Source organism: Nematostella vectensis, chromosome 7 (assembly GCF_932526225.1).
Source record: "Nematostella vectensis chromosome 7, jaNemVect1.1, whole genome shotgun sequence".
Lineage (NCBI taxonomy): Eukaryota > Metazoa > Cnidaria > Anthozoa > Actiniaria > Edwardsiidae > Nematostella > Nematostella vectensis.
In genome coordinates this window covers 9131204-9150861 of record NC_064040.1, presented here as the reverse complement: position 1 = coordinate 9150861, position 19658 = coordinate 9131204, and the positions used below count along the sequence as shown (strand labels likewise).

The 19658-nt window shown below is 41.6% G+C and overlaps 2 protein-coding genes across 6 annotated transcripts in view; one reads left to right on the top strand and one right to left on the bottom strand.

Moving 5' to 3' along the window:
• Positions 1-12174, top strand: part of LOC5503396 (mitogen-activated protein kinase-binding protein 1) — a 20236-nt gene extending 8062 nt beyond the window's left edge. The window contains exons 14-36 of one of the 3 annotated variants that reach the window (XM_032371741.2): positions 643-745; positions 1114-1136; positions 1236-1302; positions 1537-1651; positions 2495-2586; positions 3052-3177; positions 3716-3789; positions 4504-4583; positions 4658-4696; positions 5773-5848; positions 6340-6451; positions 6766-6829; positions 6983-7022; positions 7616-7683; positions 8118-8195; positions 8502-8597; positions 9157-9228; positions 9856-10289; positions 10554-10621; positions 11129-11221; positions 11426-11483; positions 11739-11803; positions 11877-12174. In XM_032371741.2, the coding sequence (XP_032227632.2) occupies positions 643-745; positions 1114-1136; positions 1236-1302; positions 1537-1651; positions 2495-2586; positions 3052-3177; positions 3716-3789; positions 4504-4583; positions 4658-4696; positions 5773-5848; positions 6340-6451; positions 6766-6829; positions 6983-7022; positions 7616-7683; positions 8118-8195; positions 8502-8597; positions 9157-9228; positions 9856-10289; positions 10554-10621; positions 11129-11221; positions 11426-11483; positions 11739-11803; positions 11877-11942 (2109 nt within the window). In that variant the 3' untranslated portion in view covers positions 11943-12174. Of the gene's footprint in view, positions 1-642; positions 746-1113; positions 1137-1235; positions 1303-1536; positions 1652-2494; positions 2587-3051; positions 3178-3715; positions 3790-4503; positions 4584-4657; positions 4697-5772; positions 5849-6339; positions 6452-6765; positions 6830-6982; positions 7023-7615; positions 7684-8117; positions 8196-8501; positions 8598-9156; positions 9229-9855; positions 10383-10553; positions 10622-11128; positions 11265-11425; positions 11484-11738; positions 11804-11876 lie in introns of those variants that run through there. The other 2 variants (XR_004293479.2, XR_007312289.1) reach the window with 2 other exon arrangements.
• On the bottom strand, positions 12101-19658 carry LOC5503397 (von Willebrand factor A domain-containing protein 5A). Of its 3 annotated transcripts, none has more exons than XM_048730493.1 (4): positions 18270-19658; positions 17726-17840; positions 13711-15140; positions 12101-13680 (listed from the first exon to the last, which is right to left on the bottom strand). In XM_048730493.1, exons 1-4 carry the CDS (start codon positions 19475-19477, stop codon positions 12966-12968), a joined length of 3468 nt encoding a protein of 1155 aa, XP_048586450.1. In that variant the 5' UTR covers positions 19478-19658; the 3' UTR covers positions 12101-12965. The 3 variants fall into 3 exon arrangements, with proteins under 3 accessions (XP_048586450.1, XP_032227631.2, XP_001624479.3); XM_032371740.2 differs by having other exon boundaries at positions 12101-15140; positions 18270-19025; positions 19103-19307; XM_001624429.3 differs by having other exon boundaries at positions 12101-15140.

Below are 19658 nucleotides of genomic sequence, written 5' to 3'. Positions count from 1 at the left end.
GTATCAAATAGCGTAACCTGTATATATTGGACATAACTCAGGAATCTAGGGGATAAAGGTATACGTATTAGATAGCTTAACCTGTATATCATGGACATGGTGCATGAATTTTGGGGCTAAAGATACACGCATCAAATTGCGTAACCTGTATATATTGGACATGACTCAGGAATCTAGAGGATAAAGGTAACCGTATTAGATAGCTTAACCTGTATATCATGGACATGGTGCAGGAATTTTGAGGATATAAAGGTACGCGTATCAAATAGCGTAACCTGTATATATCGGACATGGCTCGTATAAAGGTGCATGTATCAAATAGCGTAACCTGTATATATCGGACATGGCTCAGGAATCTAGGGGATAAAGGTATACTTATTAGATAGCTTAACCTGTTTATTATGGACATGGCGCAGGAATTTGGGGGGTATAAAGGTACACGTATCAAATAGCGTAACCTGTATACAATGGACATGGTCAAGGAATCTAGGGGATAAAGGTACACATATTAGATAACTTAGCCTGTATATCATGGTCATGGGGTGATAAAGGTATCATTGTAGACACGGTGTACAGATCTTTTTAATGGAGGCAGTCTTAACGTGTCTGAGTTATAAAAGGACATGTATCTTCTATTCCCAGGCTGCTGTGAAACTTGCCGAATTGAATGGTTCAACTTCTCCCTATGGGACGTTCCTGACATGCTCTAGTGATGACACTGTCAGATTCTGGGACATGGACAGAGGTAAACAAGGATTTGACATTCCTCGGCTTTTAAGCCATTAAAATAAGGCATTTAGAAATGCTTTACTGATGACACTTTTTTGTTAGGTTCTGGGACATAAACAATGGTAAATAAAATTATTTGGATTGAATCGTTTGTAATTATGTTCGATATGTAATGTAGCCTATTTAAATATGTAAAAAATAGAATATATGACTTGCATTAACGGACATTCTGATGTTACTGTTAAGCTTTCCGAATATGGGCGTGGCACTATTACGATTACATAACAATGTTAGGTTGAGAAACATGACTTAATGGATAAAAACGAACTATAATTCCTGGGTTGACTTTGTTATTGATTCCAAACCTTTGTATCCTCATGACAGGAGCAGTGAACCCTTTAAGCAAGGTACGTTGCTGTGGCCTATCTACAATAGATAGTCGGTAATTGATGATATCCCTAGACTGGTCTACAGTTCTTTAACAGTGTTGTCTTATTTCCAATCAGGAACTTTCTCGGGTCCTTTACATCGATCCTTGCTATACGAATTTGAAAAAGACGGATAATTTACTAAGTAAGTACTTCGTCTACCCTTCGCAAATTTGTATCTGCATTTTCCTCGACCCCTTGCACTCTAATCAGTTCCTGCAATATTATGCCTAAACTACCTAAAAAATATTCCTAACCTTTCAACCCTAGCATACACTCTTCACCTTACCTAAGTGTGATCTACGCCAACTAACCTTGGCCTCTATATCTTTATACCTTGCATTCGCACGCTTATTTACTTTGAACATTGTTACCTTAGCTAGTAAGAACGTTCGTCAGGCAAGCAAAGAAGACCAAAGACGTGGTATCAAGACTGTAGCAATTAGTGCGGGTGGAAAGCTATTGGCTGTTGGCGATAAAATAGGGAATGTCAGGTACGTCTCTGAGACTATGCCTGAGTATCTAAGTCATCTATCCCTGAGACTGATGCCTGAGTATCTAAGTCATCTATCACTTAGACTGATGCCTGAGTATCCTAGTCATCTATCCCTGAGACTGATGCCTGAGTATCTAAGTCATCTATCCCTTAGACTGATGCCTGAGTATCTTAGTCATCTATCCCTTAGACTGATGCCTGAGTATCTTAGTCATCTATCCCTGAGACTGATGCCTGAGTATCTTAGTCATCTATCCCTTACACTGATGCCTGAGTATCTAAGTCATCTATCCCTTAGACTGATGCCTGAGTATCTTAGTCATCTATCTTTTAGACTGATGCCTGAGTATCTTAGTCATCTATCCCTTAGACTGATGCCTGAGTATCTTAGTCATCTATCCCTTAGACTGATGCCTGAGTATCTAAGTCATCTATCCCTTAGACTGATGCCTGAGTATCTTAGTCATCTATCCCTTACACTGATGCCTGAGTATCCTAGTCATCTATCCCTTAGACTGATGCCTGAGTATCTTAGTCATCTATCACTTAGACTGATGCTTGACTATCTTTGAAAATACGCAAATGATAGCTGTGTTTCTTTTGCACTTATGACTCTCGGGTACATTTTATGAGCGGTCAAGGAGCAACCGAGTGAAACAATCAGTAGAATTGATAAATAAATAAGTCTAGCAACACAAAATTCAACCTTGAAAGAAAATTAAAGGAATACTCAGTAACTGTTTTTAAGAATTTTCTTCAAGAACTTTGGAATAACAAAGAGCTATAACTTTACCCATGTATCCAAAGTACGTATTTAAAACATTGCTCGCCTGTTTCGTAGGATTTACGATACAGTACACATGAAAGAAAGGTACAAGATCAGCGCACATGAGTCCGAGGTGCTTTGTGTGGAGTTCTCCCCTCTAAAATCAGGTAAAACCATCTAGAATAAGGATACAGATTACGAATAACTGGATGCCATACTCAGTATAATATTTGTTTATCGGTTCTTTGAAAACATCGACAGCAACCATACAGTAAATGGCTGCTTGTAAGGTGAATTAAAGCTTCTCTTTTATTGTAATTTATATTGTGATTGATCCCACGACCTTTATTAATGTATTTAGCTGATGATAGCTAATTGTGGACACAGGGCCTCCGGCTTAACGGCCTTATCTAAGATGACGAGGGATTCACAATCCCCAGTGTAGAGAGCCAGGTTTCTACAGCTCCAAATTCTACAAATCCAAGTTGAACTTACCTGGGTTTAAACCCTGACTTGGGAACCGAAGCCCCGACTACTGAGCTATCAAGCCACTCCCTCAGATGAGGATTAGTGTTTTAACGGATTCGGAGATAAGGATGTACACATGACAGTGTTTTTTTTTTTTTTTTCAGGTTATAATCTTCTAGTGTCTGCTGGTCGAGACCGACTTATTCATGTGTATAACGCCAGTGAGGACTTCACGCTACTTCAGACACTCGACGATCACTCCGCCAGCATCGCATCCATCAAGTTTCACGGTTCGTGCTAAAATGTCACGTGACCTATCACATGACACGTTGTTTTCATTCAATATACGAAGACAAATTATGTGATGAAATCTCGAAATGACCAACGTTTTAATACTCCCAAATTTAATCGAAAATTATTCAATGGCCCAACTCAACCGATGGAAATAGATAATCTGTCAAAATTGGTATTCCGCTGGGATTACAACTAGCGAGACTACAGACTATCTGTAGAATAACAAGGTTGTCTGAGTAGGAAAATTATGCAATGGCCCGAAAATTATGTAGAATAACAAGGTTGTCTGAGTAGGCGTTGTGGAAAAAGGAAAACGAATCAGCACAGGATTGAAGTTATGTTGTACGCGTCTGAAAGCAAAACAGCCAGGTTTTGAGATGGCGTACAACATAAACTTCCAAACTTGACTTATTTTCCCGGAAGATAACAGAGATTCTGTCACGCACCGTCGTCTTTACGTCTTAAATAACGAGTGACAACTTGTGAATTTCATGAATTGATCGACCGCTTATCTCTTTATTTCTTCTCGCTCAGTTCATAGTAATGGGGAATTCCAGTTGCTGAGCTGTGGAGCTGACCGGACGATCTACTTTCGCGTTGCTCGAAAGGTAAGTCGCATCGCATCCAAGCCATTTAGCCATCCTAGTCGTTAAGCCATCCAACCCATTTAGCCATCCTAGCCATTCAGCCATCCTAGCCATTCAGCCATCCTAGCCGTTTAGCCACCCTAACCTTTTAGCCATTCTTGCTATTTAGTCATCCTAGCCGTTTACCCATCCTAGCTATTTGGCTATTTAGCCATTTTAGGCATTTAGCTGTTTAGCCATCCTACCCATTTTGCCATCCTAGATGTTTAGCCATCCTAGCTATTTGGCCACCCTAACATTTAGCTATCCTAGCCTTTTAGCTATCCTAGTTGTTTAGCTATTCTAGCTATTCGGCAACCCTAACCTTTTAGGTATCCTAGCCGTTTAGCCATCCTAACGGTTCAGCCATCCTAACCGTTTAGTCATTATAGCCATTTTGCCATCCTAGCCCGTTTAGCCACCCTAGCCTCTTAGCCGTTCTAGCAATTTAGCCATTCTACATAATTACAAAGTGAGAAGCTATTGCGATGTTATTATTTAAAAATTTCATGGCATAATTTCTCTTCCAATGTTGAATGGAAACAATAAAGGTAGGATCCTACTGTCTTGATGCGCTGCTTTTACTGTGTGTACGGTATAATCTTTTCTCACTTAACTATTGGTGAGTAACTGTTTGTGAGCAACTCACCCCTAACACCCACTAGACAACCGCTGACCCATCTTTTTACGCAATAGGAAACCCAGCTAATGTTCGTCAGGACAACGAACGTCGTTAACAAGACTGGCTTGCGTGACATGGCCATCGACTGCTCGAGGTAACGCAATCGTGGATCGGACTGACCCTTTAATAGTTAAATGGTCGGGCCCTTAAATATCGATTTTATTGCAGGAATCTTGCCGCGGTTGCATGTCAAGATCGTACAATAAGGTATGTCAGGGTACTCTATACATTGCAACCATCTTTTCGTACGAGTCGATAAAGTCACCCTAACTTAACATGAAACATGAGGTCTGAATAACGAGAAGCCTTCATTAGACGAGCTAATCTGGCTCTTTGATTTTTCTTTTGTTTTCTGCCGTTGTCTTTCTATTTGCGTAAGGTCCCTTATAGAATTGAGCGCTAAGCATAGCAAAGCATTTTTTTGTCAAGTTCTTCTTGCCGCCGCTGTCATATGAAGGAAACGTTGTCGTTTTGGGGTCTGGTACCGAGGAAACTTCTTTTCAGATACTTTCTCAATTCCCCCCAGCGCGACATCGACAAATGACAAGACACACACTCTGAGTTTGGCAAAGAGAGAAGTTTATTTGCGAAGTGCACAAATCAAATATAAAAATAACAGAATATGATACTTATTTAGCACTACACGTGGCTGTGACTCAACTCAATTGAACTGCCTCTGATATTCTAGCCTTCTTATGTACGGTAGGCGTGACCGCCGTCATAGCGCTGCCGGCGTGGGGCAATTAATTCCTTTGATCCTTATCAGAGTCCCAAAGGAAAGGACATTAACTAAATATGGTGACAGTCACTGTTTTTTTTCTTCTGATTAAAAGTCATAAAGTTTATTCTACAACAAAGGCAAAGGTAAATCATAGGACATACCACGGGATTCGTCATTCACACAATCTATGCAAGTTCACTTGGAGCGAAAGAGACGAAAATCCTTGATTCAAATTCAAGAAATTTAGTTGTCAATCTTTTCTAGTAAATGTATTTTCCATCCTTACAAAAGGACACTAAATGTAACGAAGACTGCCGAGTTTTGTAGCTAAAGTTTTCAATTTTCGTTTATCTGCGCGCGCTGCTAACCCTGGTTGTATGCGCTCACGTACGCACTAGAAAAAACACACCATTTCAAACGAGAGAGCGCTGTTTTGATTTTGTAAAAATACTGTTTTCGTTGTTTGTGTTACTGATAATTATTAAAATAGTCATTTATTTGAATGTGAGTGGATTTATACTAACGCGCCTCGTTGACTATCTATTGATTTTCTCGCTTGCAGGATTTATGATTCCTCTAGTGGGAAACACGTGAAGACCTTTAAAGGATCCAAGAGTAACGATGGCACTCTTACAAAGGTAAACCAGATTTTTTTTTATTCTTTATAAATAAGCTGTATAGTTCAAAATTCCGAATCAACACCACTTCTCTTGTCCCCACGTATCCGTTTTCGTTTGAAAACGCAACCTTTTTGTTCCGTTTTCAAAAAGATCCGCGTCCACACGAAGCGTTTTCATTTTGATACGACCCGTCCCCAAGAAAACGCAGAAACGATACGAAAACAAGTTTTACAGCGCATGCGTACTCGCGCGCCACCTGGACTGGACCTGAGTTATCACGTCATCGTTTTCGAAAGGTTTCGTTTTCGTCCGTCCCCACGGCACCGAAGGGGTATCGTTTTCAAATTGTTCCACTCTGGAGATCGTTTTCAAATTGTCCCGTTTTCGATCATCGTTTTCGCGTTTCCGTGTGGACGATACCCGTATCCGTAACATAAAGGTTGCGTTTTCAAACGAAAACGGATACGTGTGGACGGGGTCTAAATAATTACGTACTGTGTACTCTACAGATAACAATAGACCGCTCGGGCTGTTATGCTGTGACTAGCTGCTCCGATAAGACGCTCTCGTTCCTTGACCTCGACTCGGGGGAATGCGTCGCTACTTTGTCAGGACATTCGGGTACGTAAAGAAGTCAACCTAGAACAGTCATACGATCTCACACCCAAGATAATAAAAGAAAAGAAACATGTATACACCTGGAAATTGAAATATTAAGGGAGGCCCTCACTGAGACACAAGTGCTTGATCAACCACAAAAGCAAGAACACAAGTGAAAATCGGCAAACCCAAGTGCGAACGTAATAAAATATAGCACAGCCGCGTTCTCTTGCGCTTGTGTTCAGGAAAATTACGTGCGTTGCCCTTTGTTTTCTAGCGAGAGTCGACCTTTAGAAATATCTGTAGAAATATTTGTATTTTATTTTTTTTTTCAGAACAAAGCACGGACATGTTGTTCAGCAGTGACTGCTCGAGGTTAATCACGGTTTCCGCGGATGGGTAAGCCGCACGAGCGAATCTAGGGGGGAGGGGGACGGACCTAAAGGAGCTAAACCTCACACGGAGTTTTATTAATCGCTGTAAACAATGTATCAATGAAGCAGCTTCTACATTATAAATGATCTAATTAGTCTTTTTTTTTTCTTATTCTAGATGTATCTTTATATGGCGTTTGCCTCTTGAATGTACCCAGGTAATTAAGCATACACAAATACAGTGGAACCTCGATATAACGATATTTTACTGTTGCGGGACCAGAATCATACATTATACCGAGAATATCGCTATATTGAGATCACTACATGGGGATTTTACTATATTTACGGATAAAGTAATTGTTATTTTTAGCAGGTGGTGGCTTTCGTGACCCACTGTTGGGGAAAATATAATGACAATAGACAGAAGCTGAGATATTTGACATTTTAGTCATCAAGTCATGGTCATATTTGAGCCGTTTAGTGACCCAAATTCCCCACGTTATTAGCTTCCTAAATTTATTGATTATTTATCCTATTTGAGATATCTGACAACATAGTCATTGATAATGTCCAAGACCCCTTTCCTAAGAGTAGTGATCCCTAGTCGTAAAAGTTCATACTTCACTATCCTTTATAGCCCTTGCCAACGACTTAAAGTGTGTTTTTAGCCAATGAGAGAACGAGAAAGGGACAATTTTTTGACAAAAAGTGTAAAAAACGTGCCCGTGAACTAACGCAAAAAAGTTCACGGTTAGTGGATGGACGCAATGATAGTATTTTCTCTGAGTTTATTTGTTTGCTTTTACAGAATATGATCACTCGGCATGCGCAGATGGGGATACAGTGTCCAGCGGGACCTATTATTCTTAACCACAGGTAGCACTAGAATTCTATGGAGAAATAATGTGATTATTTTGATGTTTAACACATTTACTCCTGCACTGGCCTTAACTGGCCCTAGACATTTAACAAGAAAAGAATGCTGTCGAGTACCGTTGTTAATCCCAGTCATTCCAATATGGTATATAATTTTTAAGGAGTTGCAGTGCTTATATGAATTTCCCAGCGTGCTCAACTAGCAAATTATATAATTAATACGAGACGATGTTTACCATATTTCTACAAATTTGTGGGCGTTGGACTTCACCCAATCCCTGAGATCGCAAAGAGTGTTTACAATTTATTGTTATAAATACCATGGGCATGTGTGACGTTCGCGAGGAGATGGCAGTGTCTAACGCCCCCTATAATTTTTTCAATCTCACAAAGTTAAGTCTTTTTATATTGTTGTTGTTTTTTCCTGTATATAGCGCTTCAGAACCTCACGACCTGAAGATTCTTGAAAGCATTACGACAGGAGGTGCTACAGCAGAAACTAGTGTTAACGGGTAATCATACTCACAAGATCACAGACAGAAACTATCATGCTCGTGTTCTATGATTATGTTTTTAGGATAATATTGGCAAAAATACATATTATTATTATACATAATATTATTATTTTTTTGGCCCGGGATCCATCAAATCGCACGAAGTTTATTTATGTTGCTCTTATTTAATCGCTCTGTACTAACTTAAGGAAGGGGAGGCACACTCTACTCTATTCTACTAGTTCTCTTGGCACTAGTAGACAACGATAGACCAGCATTGCCAACAGTTCCTTATTTTTTAATAATTAAAATTATTCTTTTCAGCAAGAATACTCAAGCAGAACGGTTGATGAACGGGGAAATTTCGAAGATCACAGAAACACAAGATCGACACGTTCAGGAGGACGCCCGCAATTCTAAGTAAAAACCGAACTCCCCCATAATGCATTGCATTACTGTCTTCCCATAATGCATTGTTGTCTTCCCGTGATACATTGTTGTCTTCCCATAATGTTTTCTCTGATTTTATCACTAAATGCTGGTATGCTACACATAAATCCACTCTTCCTTCAATTATCTTTAAGTTTATAATATAGCATGAGATTAAAGAAAGGGATACCAATATGTCTCTACGTGCACGTGCGCACCAGGGTATACAGGATCAGACGTCACCTCAATATCGTTTTCTCTTGATTTTTTTTTATCATCGTGGTCACTTTACAAACTTCATGTTTAAAATATGCATTATCCATATACCTGCAAACTCAAATGTTCTTTATATTGAGTTTTCTCAATTCTTGTATTTATTATGGCCACAACCAAGGCAGGAGGTCAAACCCTTCTGTTTACCCTTACATTATTTCCTGTTTAGCGATTTAACTTAAGATGTAATGAGCGATACAGCCGTAGAGAAACTCAACAACCAAGCGTTAAAAATGGCATATCTCTTTACTTGTTTCTATAATCTTGCTGTGTTTAGTTTAGAGAAACAAGACTTTGTTGTGCAGAATGTGGTGCCAACGATCATGGAGTCTGGAAACCTACGACCAAGGTACGGCGTGATTATAGTTTAAATCAAAAGGCAAGCACCTTGCCAAGTAGACTATAAATCGAATTATTCAACCTTGTGATAGAAACGCAACCATCCCCTCTACACAACGAATTGCATCAAGTGTTGCATTTGATTGTTTCGGTCAAACCAACAAGGTTTCAGTGATTTCATGTTTAATTTATCCTCATACAAAGAAGCTAGACAAGACATCATGAGCTCATAAATGGGTTAAAAACAGACCAACATAAGTTGACTATGTAATACAACTTTACAATAGTAATAGGAAATACAAATACAAATCTCCTATGTTTGAATAGGGAGAGGATGCAATGTAATCATTGTATGATAAATATACACCATTATATTTCACCTTATCGTAACCAATCCGCACTCCTAACTGTAGTTTTTGGACTAATACTATACCTATACTTAATATATATACTGCTATTGAACTCTTCTCCCATCTTTTTAGTTTTGTTGTCATTTTTTCTCTTTATCACTTTGACTTATTTTATTATCGTGGTCGTTATTTATATCAGAGGCAGCCTCCAACTTTCGACACATCTCTCCCTATTTTTTTCGCTCTAACTTCTATTTGATTGGTTTTCTGTATGTTTGGTGTCGTAGAAAACCCTCTAGTACAACAGCGAACTTGACAAGTGATGGCAATGAAGTAATTCCTGAGTCAGCGAACGTAGAACGAGATTTCCAAGAACCAAACATTAAACAAGAGAGCTCAACAAACGATTTCCAAGAAACAAATATTGAACAAGCGAACTCAACAAGCGACTTCCAAGAATCAAACTTTGAACAAGTTAACTCAACAAGCGATATTCAGAAATCAAGCAAATCAACTAATGTCATAACCGAGTTCAAAGAACCAAGTACTAAACCAGAAAAATCAACAGGCGTGGATAATATCGATGACCATAAACCGAACGCTGAATACAAGGAGAGAGATTTTGCCCCTTTAGAGTTCGTCCCAAATGACCAAGTCCAGGAGCACTTTATAGACAACTCTCACTCGACGAGTGAAACACAAGAAAATACTACGACCTTAGGTATAAAGCATTGGCAAGATGTAGGCTGAAAGGATTTTACCGAGATATTGAATCTATCACATTATACTGCATATTCTTTATGCAAAACGGAAGGTATTTTATTTATGAGAACACTTTTTTTCTTTTTTCAGAGCGAATATGTTTGACATGTACTCAAAATTTCATCTTTTTCAATCCCTTTAAATTTGTGGGTGTTCTCGAGGTATCCGGCCCTGATGGCAAGATAAAGTAGATGTGCAATTTGTTTTCATTACTTGTTTTCAGAAGTTTCAGCAGAGACTAGTTCCTTTCGGTTCAGCATTGGGCAGCTTCCAACATGGGCGCGTTACCGGGTAAGAAAGAAGCTACTACCGATCGCTAGCCTTATGACGACTTACGAGTCTACCACGGCACATACTAAGATATCTCTGCGCACTCAATAAAAAAGTGCTAGCGCGATAAGGCCCAAATAGTCCGTGGGCCAGAAAATGAAACCCTCCCCCCTCGGAGATTCTGGGAGACAAATATCATCTGAAAGCCCTTTCCTTAGTGATTCCAAAAATATATGTTTACGCTTCAAAAAAATCTGGGTGTGGCCGTAAGGCTATCTTGTTCATTCCAGTTAAAAACCACAGGGTGCCCACGTCGGATTTTTTCGAAAATAATTGTGTAACTGAACTAAGATTTAGAAAAAGTAAGCCAAACATTAAATTCTTGCATCTCAAGGTCCATTTTAATTAATTTAGTGAAAAATCTGCTAAAAAAAGCCGGGGAAGGTTGTACCACAGGGTACCCACACTCTCAAATTTTGAAAACAATTAAAACGGCTTTGGAATTTGAAAGAATTCTCCCTCTTGTAGATTGTCTCCCAAGGAAATGGGCAAGCGAGTTCATCGACAAAACCACGATCAGCCGTTACCAGTCCCACTCAGCCAGTGGGACGTTGGGCCGAGGTATAAAACCGTGAATGATACTTGAAATCTTCAGAGGCTCCAGGTTAGGCGCCGAAGCAAAACACTTTGGGCGCATGTACACTGTTTCATGTAAATTTTAACCACTCACTTCCGTATTTAAATTGCGGCCTCTCTGTTTCTCGTTATATTTCGTTGTATAACATAATTAATTGCATTAATTGCACTGTTCCTTTTTATCTGTAGCGTTTGAACAGCACAGCGACCGCGTCGGAACACGGCCCACCAAACACGCCCATATCAGGTGACTTCATGGCGGCCATTTTTTCGTCTTTATGACTGACAAATATTTTTTAATATAAGGCTTTAAAGGGGTAGTTGCACGGTGTGTTATTTCGGAAAGCGAGAGCGGACTATTTTCTCTCAGATAGCTCGTCCTACCTCGCAGTGTTACTTGATTTTCGTTTATTAGAGCGGACCTTCCAGTACCCCCCTTGGCCTGATGGTAATTGTAGGTTTCGGTACAGGCTGTACGTTTACCTAAACCTTCTTTTTCTAGAGAATACGGAAAAGAAAACATTACAAACTCAACCAGAACCACTCAAGCAAACAAACAAATCCAAGGTCAGATTGAATTAATTTCCGCGCATCTCGACAACCATAATTTGAAAATATATTTCTGTGCATTTCTTTGCAGAAATCTCCGAAAAAAGCAAAAGCGTCTTCAAAATCAAGCAAACATAGCAAGTGTTCAGTGGCGTAGAACGACTTGGCACTATATACAGGAACATTGCTCCAAGTGCCAACTGTATGATGATAAAGATAGTGGGATGATCGTGATGATGATGGGCATGACTATGGCGGTGATAATCAAGATGGAGATTATGATAGCAATAGTGACAGCGACAAGGAAACATAAAGTGTTACCAAGTAGTAATTTATTTTGCCTCAAGTTATAATATTAATGATTAAAAAATACACTTTTATTTTTCAAATTTGTCTATAAAATTTCTTTTGTTGTTTTCTTGAAAGATTTGCAAACCATTGAAGACCAACTAAATTATATACCCTACCTCTCAAATAATGAATATCTCTTGTCATCAGGCTTAGCATAAATGAATCATGAATAACCATGACAAATTTTGCTGCCTACAGTTAAGGAAATGACCCAGAGAGGGGCTGCTTTTCCTATAAAGTATATGATGCAGAGTAGCGTTCATTGATGGCAGTTTCTGTAGCAATTGAAAAAAAGACCCTGGAATCAAGGACGCTTACTTTGTCTAGCAATGTCCCCCACATCCAAAGACATTATCTACGACATAAAAGTTTTTTTAACGTCGTAGCTGAGAAGCTTTGAGTTAACACTAATTGACACTTTCCTCTCTAGCAATATCACTGGTTTCCAAACACACAATTTACAAAGCAACAAATCTAGAACATTGACGACACGAAAGTTATCGCCTGGAATTTAGGACGCTGTTTTCTCTAACAGATTTACCGGCGTACAAATACATCATCTACAAAGCAGCATTTCTAGAACATTAACGATATCTAAGTGACTAAAATCATCACTGAGAAACCTTAAATCAAAGACGCTGTCCTCTTGGAATCAAGTACACTGTCTTTTTAAACGGTAGCACCGGTTTTAAACCACACCATCTACAAGGCAATATTTCTGGAGCATAGTGAAGGTGACTCAATCATAGCCCCTGAAAAACCTGAAATCAGGGACGCCGTTCTCTATAGCAATATCACTGGCTCCCAAATGAGGCATCTAGCAACACATCTAGAGCATGGACGACATGAAAGTGTCTTCAATCATCGTCGCCGCTTTATCCATGATCTCTTGGAAGTCCAGTCCCCCTGCGGCCAAGGTAGTACTCATCCATTTACTTCCGGCCCTCGCCTCGGCGTCCCACTCACTCTGCAAGTGCGAAAACTTTACGTGCAAACACGCGAGCGCCAGGGCAGTAGCCCATGCCGTATCCATAGTGACCGTATCCATGGTGATAGCACGTGGACACGAACGCCTCAACTCGCTGAGTGGTATCCCGCACACGTCCGCGAGGAGGTAGTCCAGAGGCCATGCCGCTGAAGGCTGCTGCAGTGATAGAATCTCGAGCATAGCGAGGCGCTCTTCCTTGAACTCGGGCGGTACCCCGTCTTCTTGGTCCGCCTGGTAGGAATTCGCGGTCTCGTTTAGCCGTGATGGACTAGTTTTCGACGATTCATGGAAAGACGAAGGAGCAGGAGGAAAGCTATCTTTAAGATCCATATTAGCTTGCGATGCCTGTGCGTAATTGAGTGACCCGACTGTGGAATTGACTGGTGGTTCGCTGAGAGGCGATCTTTGGCTGGGACTGTAACTATTTGGCTTTGGTTTCACAGGTGGACTTGTAGAAGCCCCTGAGCTTGGTTGTGCGGGTGCTTCGGGACTGTATCGTGCCTCCAGTAGAACGCCAGGGCTGTATGTCGGCTCCGATGGCATTTCGCGATTGTATCTTGTCTCTGAAGGCGCTCCAGGGCTGCATCTTGTCTCTGAAGGCGCCCCAGGGCTGCATCTTGTCTCTGGTGGCGTTCTGGGGCTATATCGTGGTTCTGATGGCGATTCGTATCTATATTGAGGTGCGAGTGGCGCTTCGGAATTGAAACGCATCTGCGACTGCTTTGCTGGAGCGACTGGTGTTTCCGGCTGCCTCTCTGAACCGCACGAGCGCGCTTCGGGACTGTATGATTTTGGTTTCACGGGAGGGGGACTGACCTTTGGGCTTTTTTCGTTGTATCCATTCAAGCGGAATGTCTTGCCATACACAGGGGGACTTAGCACACCCGAGGGGAGACCGGGGGTACCATTGACCACGGATGCTGAAGGATCCATGGGAATCTCAAAAGTGATCGCATCAATTGTTTCCTGTTTGGGGCTCCCTTCGATATACATTTCGGACCTTGAAATCACCGGCTGAGATGGGCTCACAGGGGCCTGGGGACTGAAGTTGACTTCTTTGACGGCTTGGCTCGCCGCAAGTTGGGCTGCCGGGCCCGGGATCTCTTGGCAGGCTGTAGGAGGATTAGTAAGTGTAGGACTAACTGGTTGCGCAAAGTTGAATTGCTGGATGTTGATGTTAGAGGTTGATGTGACCTGCGCGGGGCGACTGAGTTCGACCTCTTGTCGAACTTTTGGCGCGTTCGAACTAATTGCGATTTGCTTTGTTGGCGGGCTGGTGGGACTGGTAATTGACCCGTCCAGCTTGTAAGTGAACCCTACCGTCCGGGTGGAACTATGCGGGAGGGGCGCAGACGAAGGAGTTTTCACTCTAGGGCTCGTCTCGCTTATGAACACCGGAGAGCTTGGTACAATGATACCATCCGCTTCATCAGGAATTGGGATCTTCATGTTAACAGCCTTCAAGCCGAAGATCCTGCCCTCCGGCGCAGATTGGGTAAAGCTTTCAACTTGAGCCTTAAGCTCAGGTACCGCGATCACCTCGTGTGTGCTCTTATCTACCGCCACGAAGGTGGTCGACTTGGAGATAATATTAGTGGACTTGCTGAGGCTTACGATAGGCGCTCTAGTCGCTAGACCCCCTGACGTGAGGTTCCAAACCCGCTTGTCCTCCTCCTCCTCGATCAACGCCTTCGCCGTCAATCGATGCAGGAAGATATCGCGGTCCACAGGATTCCCGGAAAGTGCGCTGAATCGGACCTCCTGATGGACATCCTTGGTGGTGTCCCCGTGTTGGATGGATGCGCTGATGGTCGCCTTCCCCTCCACGGCCACGATGTACGACGGCTGCTTGTTGTCTTCTCGCATCAGAAGCCCGTACAGGATGAGGGTGTGGCCGCGGTAGATCGGGGGCAGGTTATAGGGGATGCATCGTGCGACCCACCCATCTGGCAGAGTCCAGGACACGTGGAAATTGGTAACGACGGGCTGTGTGGCCTCATCCCACATGCTTTGTACCTATTAAGAGGGAGTACGTCAATAACCAGCTTAAAGATTGTCTATCAACCTCTCCTTTGTTTACCATTGAAAATACAGCAGTTTATTCGTAAGGGACCTTCAAAATAACAATCTCTTAATCTCCGGATGAAGTCTGATACATTATTGACGATATTTGATTAAAAATAACTTGGTTACTCGCAGATGGAAATGGATGGAAATAGCGGCGTGATTGGCCTTCTTTACCTACTATTTAAAATAAATATTGGGTCGCTTAATCCCACAAATTTACCTACAGCCATATGCCTTGTAAATTTGTGCCCCTCCTCCATTGGGTCGGTAAAGCCCCCACCCCACCCACTTCCTTTCCCCTTCTGGATCCCTAGCTCGAATATTTTATTAGTTCCATACTTTACGATCTCAAAAATAGATATACACGATTTGCTACATTTTCATGTGCAACCGTGCAAGTGGTCTCGTTAATTTTGTTTAAATCTTATTTTGAAGGTGGAAAAATACTAATGAGAGCTGGAGAGTATGAAAACCATCTAGACTTGTATGACCGCTTCTACGGGATGAGCTAAAAAGGGGAAGGGAGGGGTAGGAGAAAGGCGAAAAAAATTGGGCTCTTCCAGACAAGCCTTTCTAGCAATTCCCTTGGTCCGGGTATTCTTTATAGATAGAAAGTAAATAATTATAAAGAAGTCAGTTTGTTCCCTTCACTGTATGAATTTTATCGATCAGTTTTAGAGAGAAGGTTGATAGAGAATTCTCTGGGAGAAAACTCAATGCCTTAATTCAAGTGTTGAAAGGTTTTAGATTTGCTGGGATTAGCTTGTCTTGTCTTTGCTAAATCCCTATAATCCACGCTATAATTATACCTCGTCACAACGTATCCGTTTTCGTTTAGAAACGCAACCTATTTTTTCCGTTTTCAAAATGATCCGCGCCCACACGAAAACGCAGAAACGATGCAAAAACGATAACACGCTCTACAGCGCAGAGAAAGAGATAGAAAGAAAAAATACCAAAATTATATGCAATCAAAACAGTTTTTAGATGGTGTTAGATGATTCATGTAATATATGAAAAGCGAGTGTGAGTGTTTCATTAGTGATTCAAATCACCGAGAAAGATAAAAGCACAAGGCCGTCTGCGTGTAGTTTGAAGTTCACGGCCCAAGTGACAAATGAAGGAATGTGACCTTTTCCATTTAGATTCGTATGACACAGCCTGTGGCGATCATGTTTTTTATATCATAAAGTTGTTTTTTCTCATGTGTATTTGCGGGATAATAGAAACGACAAAGAAAACCAGAGAAGCGGCGAAACGTGATTGCAAGATTCCCAATTTTTTGCTGTAGGATTGATGTCGTAAAAAGAAATTATAATTCGACATGACGACGCGCTATTAAATGCGCTCACATGCAACTGGTTTACTCGTCAGTATAGATACGGTCTGAACGCTTCACATTCATACGTCTGAGATATGCGGTATTGGTAAGCACTGTCACTGAAGATGGGAACATAGACCAGGGCCACAGCGGCTCTTTTACGTTCTCTGCCGCCACTCCAAGGCCACACAAAGCATCCCTTTCAATCGGGTATTTCAACCGAGTAACAGAGAGACTTAAATCAAATTTTGTTACTCAAGAATCGGACGAGAATTTTGGATGGTAATTTTGGACGTTTATTAAAAGAACAGAAAGCTTAATTTTGTAATGTAAACAATGGCAAAGGAGTAGTTGATCGACATTCTCTGAAAGCACCTCAGAAAATGTCCCAAGCATACCTGACCCCCCCCCCCCCCCCCCCCGCTTGTCGTATTTTAAGGCGTCAAAATCAGGGGGTATCTGAGAGAAAATCGGTATTTCTATTATAGAAATTGTTCTTTTCAGGGATTTACTACAAACAAGCCACGAGCCAACGTTTTCTACATTGTTCCTACTTCTAAACAAAACACTTTGATAATTTGTCATCTGAGACTTTTTTATGCAATGGGATACTAGCGTTTTGGTATTTTTAAGGGGTTAATTTTTGGGTATGTTTTAGGGGTAGCAACTTTTGGGAGCCTGCCCCAGCCCTCGAGCCACACAGTTATCGTGGCCTCTCTAGGGGAGTTTTCGTATTCTGCGTAAAGTCCATTTAGTTAATTCTGCGTTTCTTCCCCCAAGCTCGCCATGGAAGATAATTTTGACAGAAAGCTAGAATACCACATAACCTTTCTACACTTCATTCTATAGAAGCAAGCAAGAGATAAACCCTTGAAACTGGAACCAAATTAAGGTGCTGTTAAAGCTGCATTGTCACCAGTTTACTTCCGGTCGATAAGTAACATTCTCCGATGATTTTTAAGGGAAAACGCGAAAAATATTTTAAAATATTGAAAGCAATCTGTCTATTGGAAGTTTCTTCGAGGGTGTGATCGATAATTTAGAGCGGATGGCCTGCTAAATATCTCGGATTCTAATAGATTCTTTTGTCTTTTAACGGTTGAGGTTTCCGTCGGACCTCCGGAGGTAAACTGGTGACAATGCGGCTTTAAGTGCAATGCAGCTTTAAGTGATGTGATGACGTAATGCAACATGGACACTCTTAAAGGTTTACCTTGGGTGCCACCCTATCCAGTTGAGAGACAAGTTCGCAGGTACCTCGGCCAGCCCTCGCTATTCTCCGAACATGGTCCGAATGTTTGCCGACATTTATTCCTAGGGTAAAACACCTATAAGAAGAATTTTCTTAATCAGTTTAAAAGTATTTCCCCTAGACTAATGCTCGAATGCGATGTCCTGTATTGCTGTCTTTCTTTTTTAAGCTACAGCCATCTCACGTCCATTATGAACGCCAGAACTTGTCCAAACCCTCTATAAATCGAACATCCCGATAAATCAAACCCAGTGTAAATCGAGCCTCCCGCTAAATCAAACCCTCTGTGACTATAACCTTTCGCTGAATTAAACCCTTTGTAACTCTAACCTTTCGATAAATCAAACCCCCTAAACCTTCTGTAACTATAACCTCCCACTAAATCCAACCTTCTCTAACTCTAACCTTCCGCTAAATCAAGCCCTCTGTAACTCTAAACTGGTAGATCCAGACTTTAATTGCTATATCAAACAAATCAAACAAACACCTGTCTATCGTCTCTCACCTGGCGGTGTGCGCGTTTTTCCGGACTTCATCCGTGACTTGCTCGGCATTCCCAACCTCTCCCCCAGTCACGAGAAACACCTGCCGCGGGTAGCCTGTGTCTATCAGGTTGTGTGAGTACACCTCTCTGAGCGGGTCGATAGGGCGCGCGTTATCAATACCCGCCTTCAAGTCCCAAACGAAATCGCTAGCCCTCTCACGCGAGCTATGGTCGCATACCTCACTCTGGGTAAAGAGCTTGATATACGATGCTCCGTAACTAATCACATTAAAATGGCATCCGTCCGGCAAACTTTTCAAAAACAACAACAAAACTTCACGCGCACGATCGATATTTTCCCCCTTCATATTTTTACTTCGGTCAACGAGAAAGATGAACTCTCCTCTTGTGCGCTCTTTGCAATCTGTAAATTCGGGAAAGTAGTTGAGCATAACAATGGGCGTAGCTAGGAATTTGTCTGAGGATTTTGTTGTCACGCCATTCTCTGTGAGCGCGTGTAGTTGGAATGGTTCACTTCTAATCACGTTCACTTGCACATCATCGTTGAAGTGATAGGATTCCCCCGTGAGTCGGACAGAAGCTTGTCTCTTGTCTGACGCGTTAATCTCGTATTCAAGACCACCACAGGGTGAGGTTATCTCTTGAATACTTGTTGCGCTTTGCACTTTTAAATCCAACTCGAACGAATACTTGGAATTCACTGAAGCGGTGCGACGTCCCAAGTTTTTCTTCCGCGCATCGTGTTCTTGGAAAACCCTGGGGTTTATTACAGAAGGCAAAATAAATACAACTTGTCCATCCTTTCCAACAGGTAATTCCGCCACATAAGTTACCTGTAATACTGCGGTCTTATAGGAAGGCAAAATTCCAACTCCGATTTGAAAATTATCAGCGTTGTCATCAATATTCACCGCTAAGCCGTTCTGAGTTGAGCGCGCGCTGTCAATATTCTGCTGTAATACTTCCCCTCTATCCTGAACTGCTGCCACGACGGATCTACCATCGATAGTAGCTTGAAACCCACAAATCGCTGCATGGTCGTCGACAGGAAAAACATAAATTGCATCGAGTGGATTTGAGCTGTTATTTTTGTATTCCAAAGTTGCTAAGACATGAGCAGTGAAGCCTCGAATAACCGCGCGAATCCAAACGCTTTCCAAAGGCACCGACGAACCGACAGCTTTGTCCAGCAGCCCGTAATTCGACATGTTATGCTCTAAGGAGGAGAGACCTTCGAGCTCCTACTCGGCACGATCGGAACACACATTTGTGAACACTTCCCCCGCACAGTTTAGCATTGTTTACATTACCCATTACGTCACTTATCTAGAGACGAGATAGTAAGATCTTTGTTTGCTGGCCAGCTAACTCATTACTACATTCCTAAAA

Coding starts and splice junctions, on each gene's coding strand:
- LOC5503397 (XM_001624429.3), bottom strand. CDS start 19,477: ATGTCGAATTACGGGCTGCTGGACAAAGCTGTCGGTTCGTCGGTGCCT. Junction 17,841..18,269: donor AAAAACGCGCACACCGCCAG/GTGAGAGACGAT, acceptor TTCTTCTTATAG/GTGTTTTACCCTAGGAATAA. Junction 15,141..17,725: donor TGGATAGGGTGGCACCCAAG/GTAAACCTTTAA, acceptor CCCTCTTAATAG/GTACAAAGCATGTGGGATGA.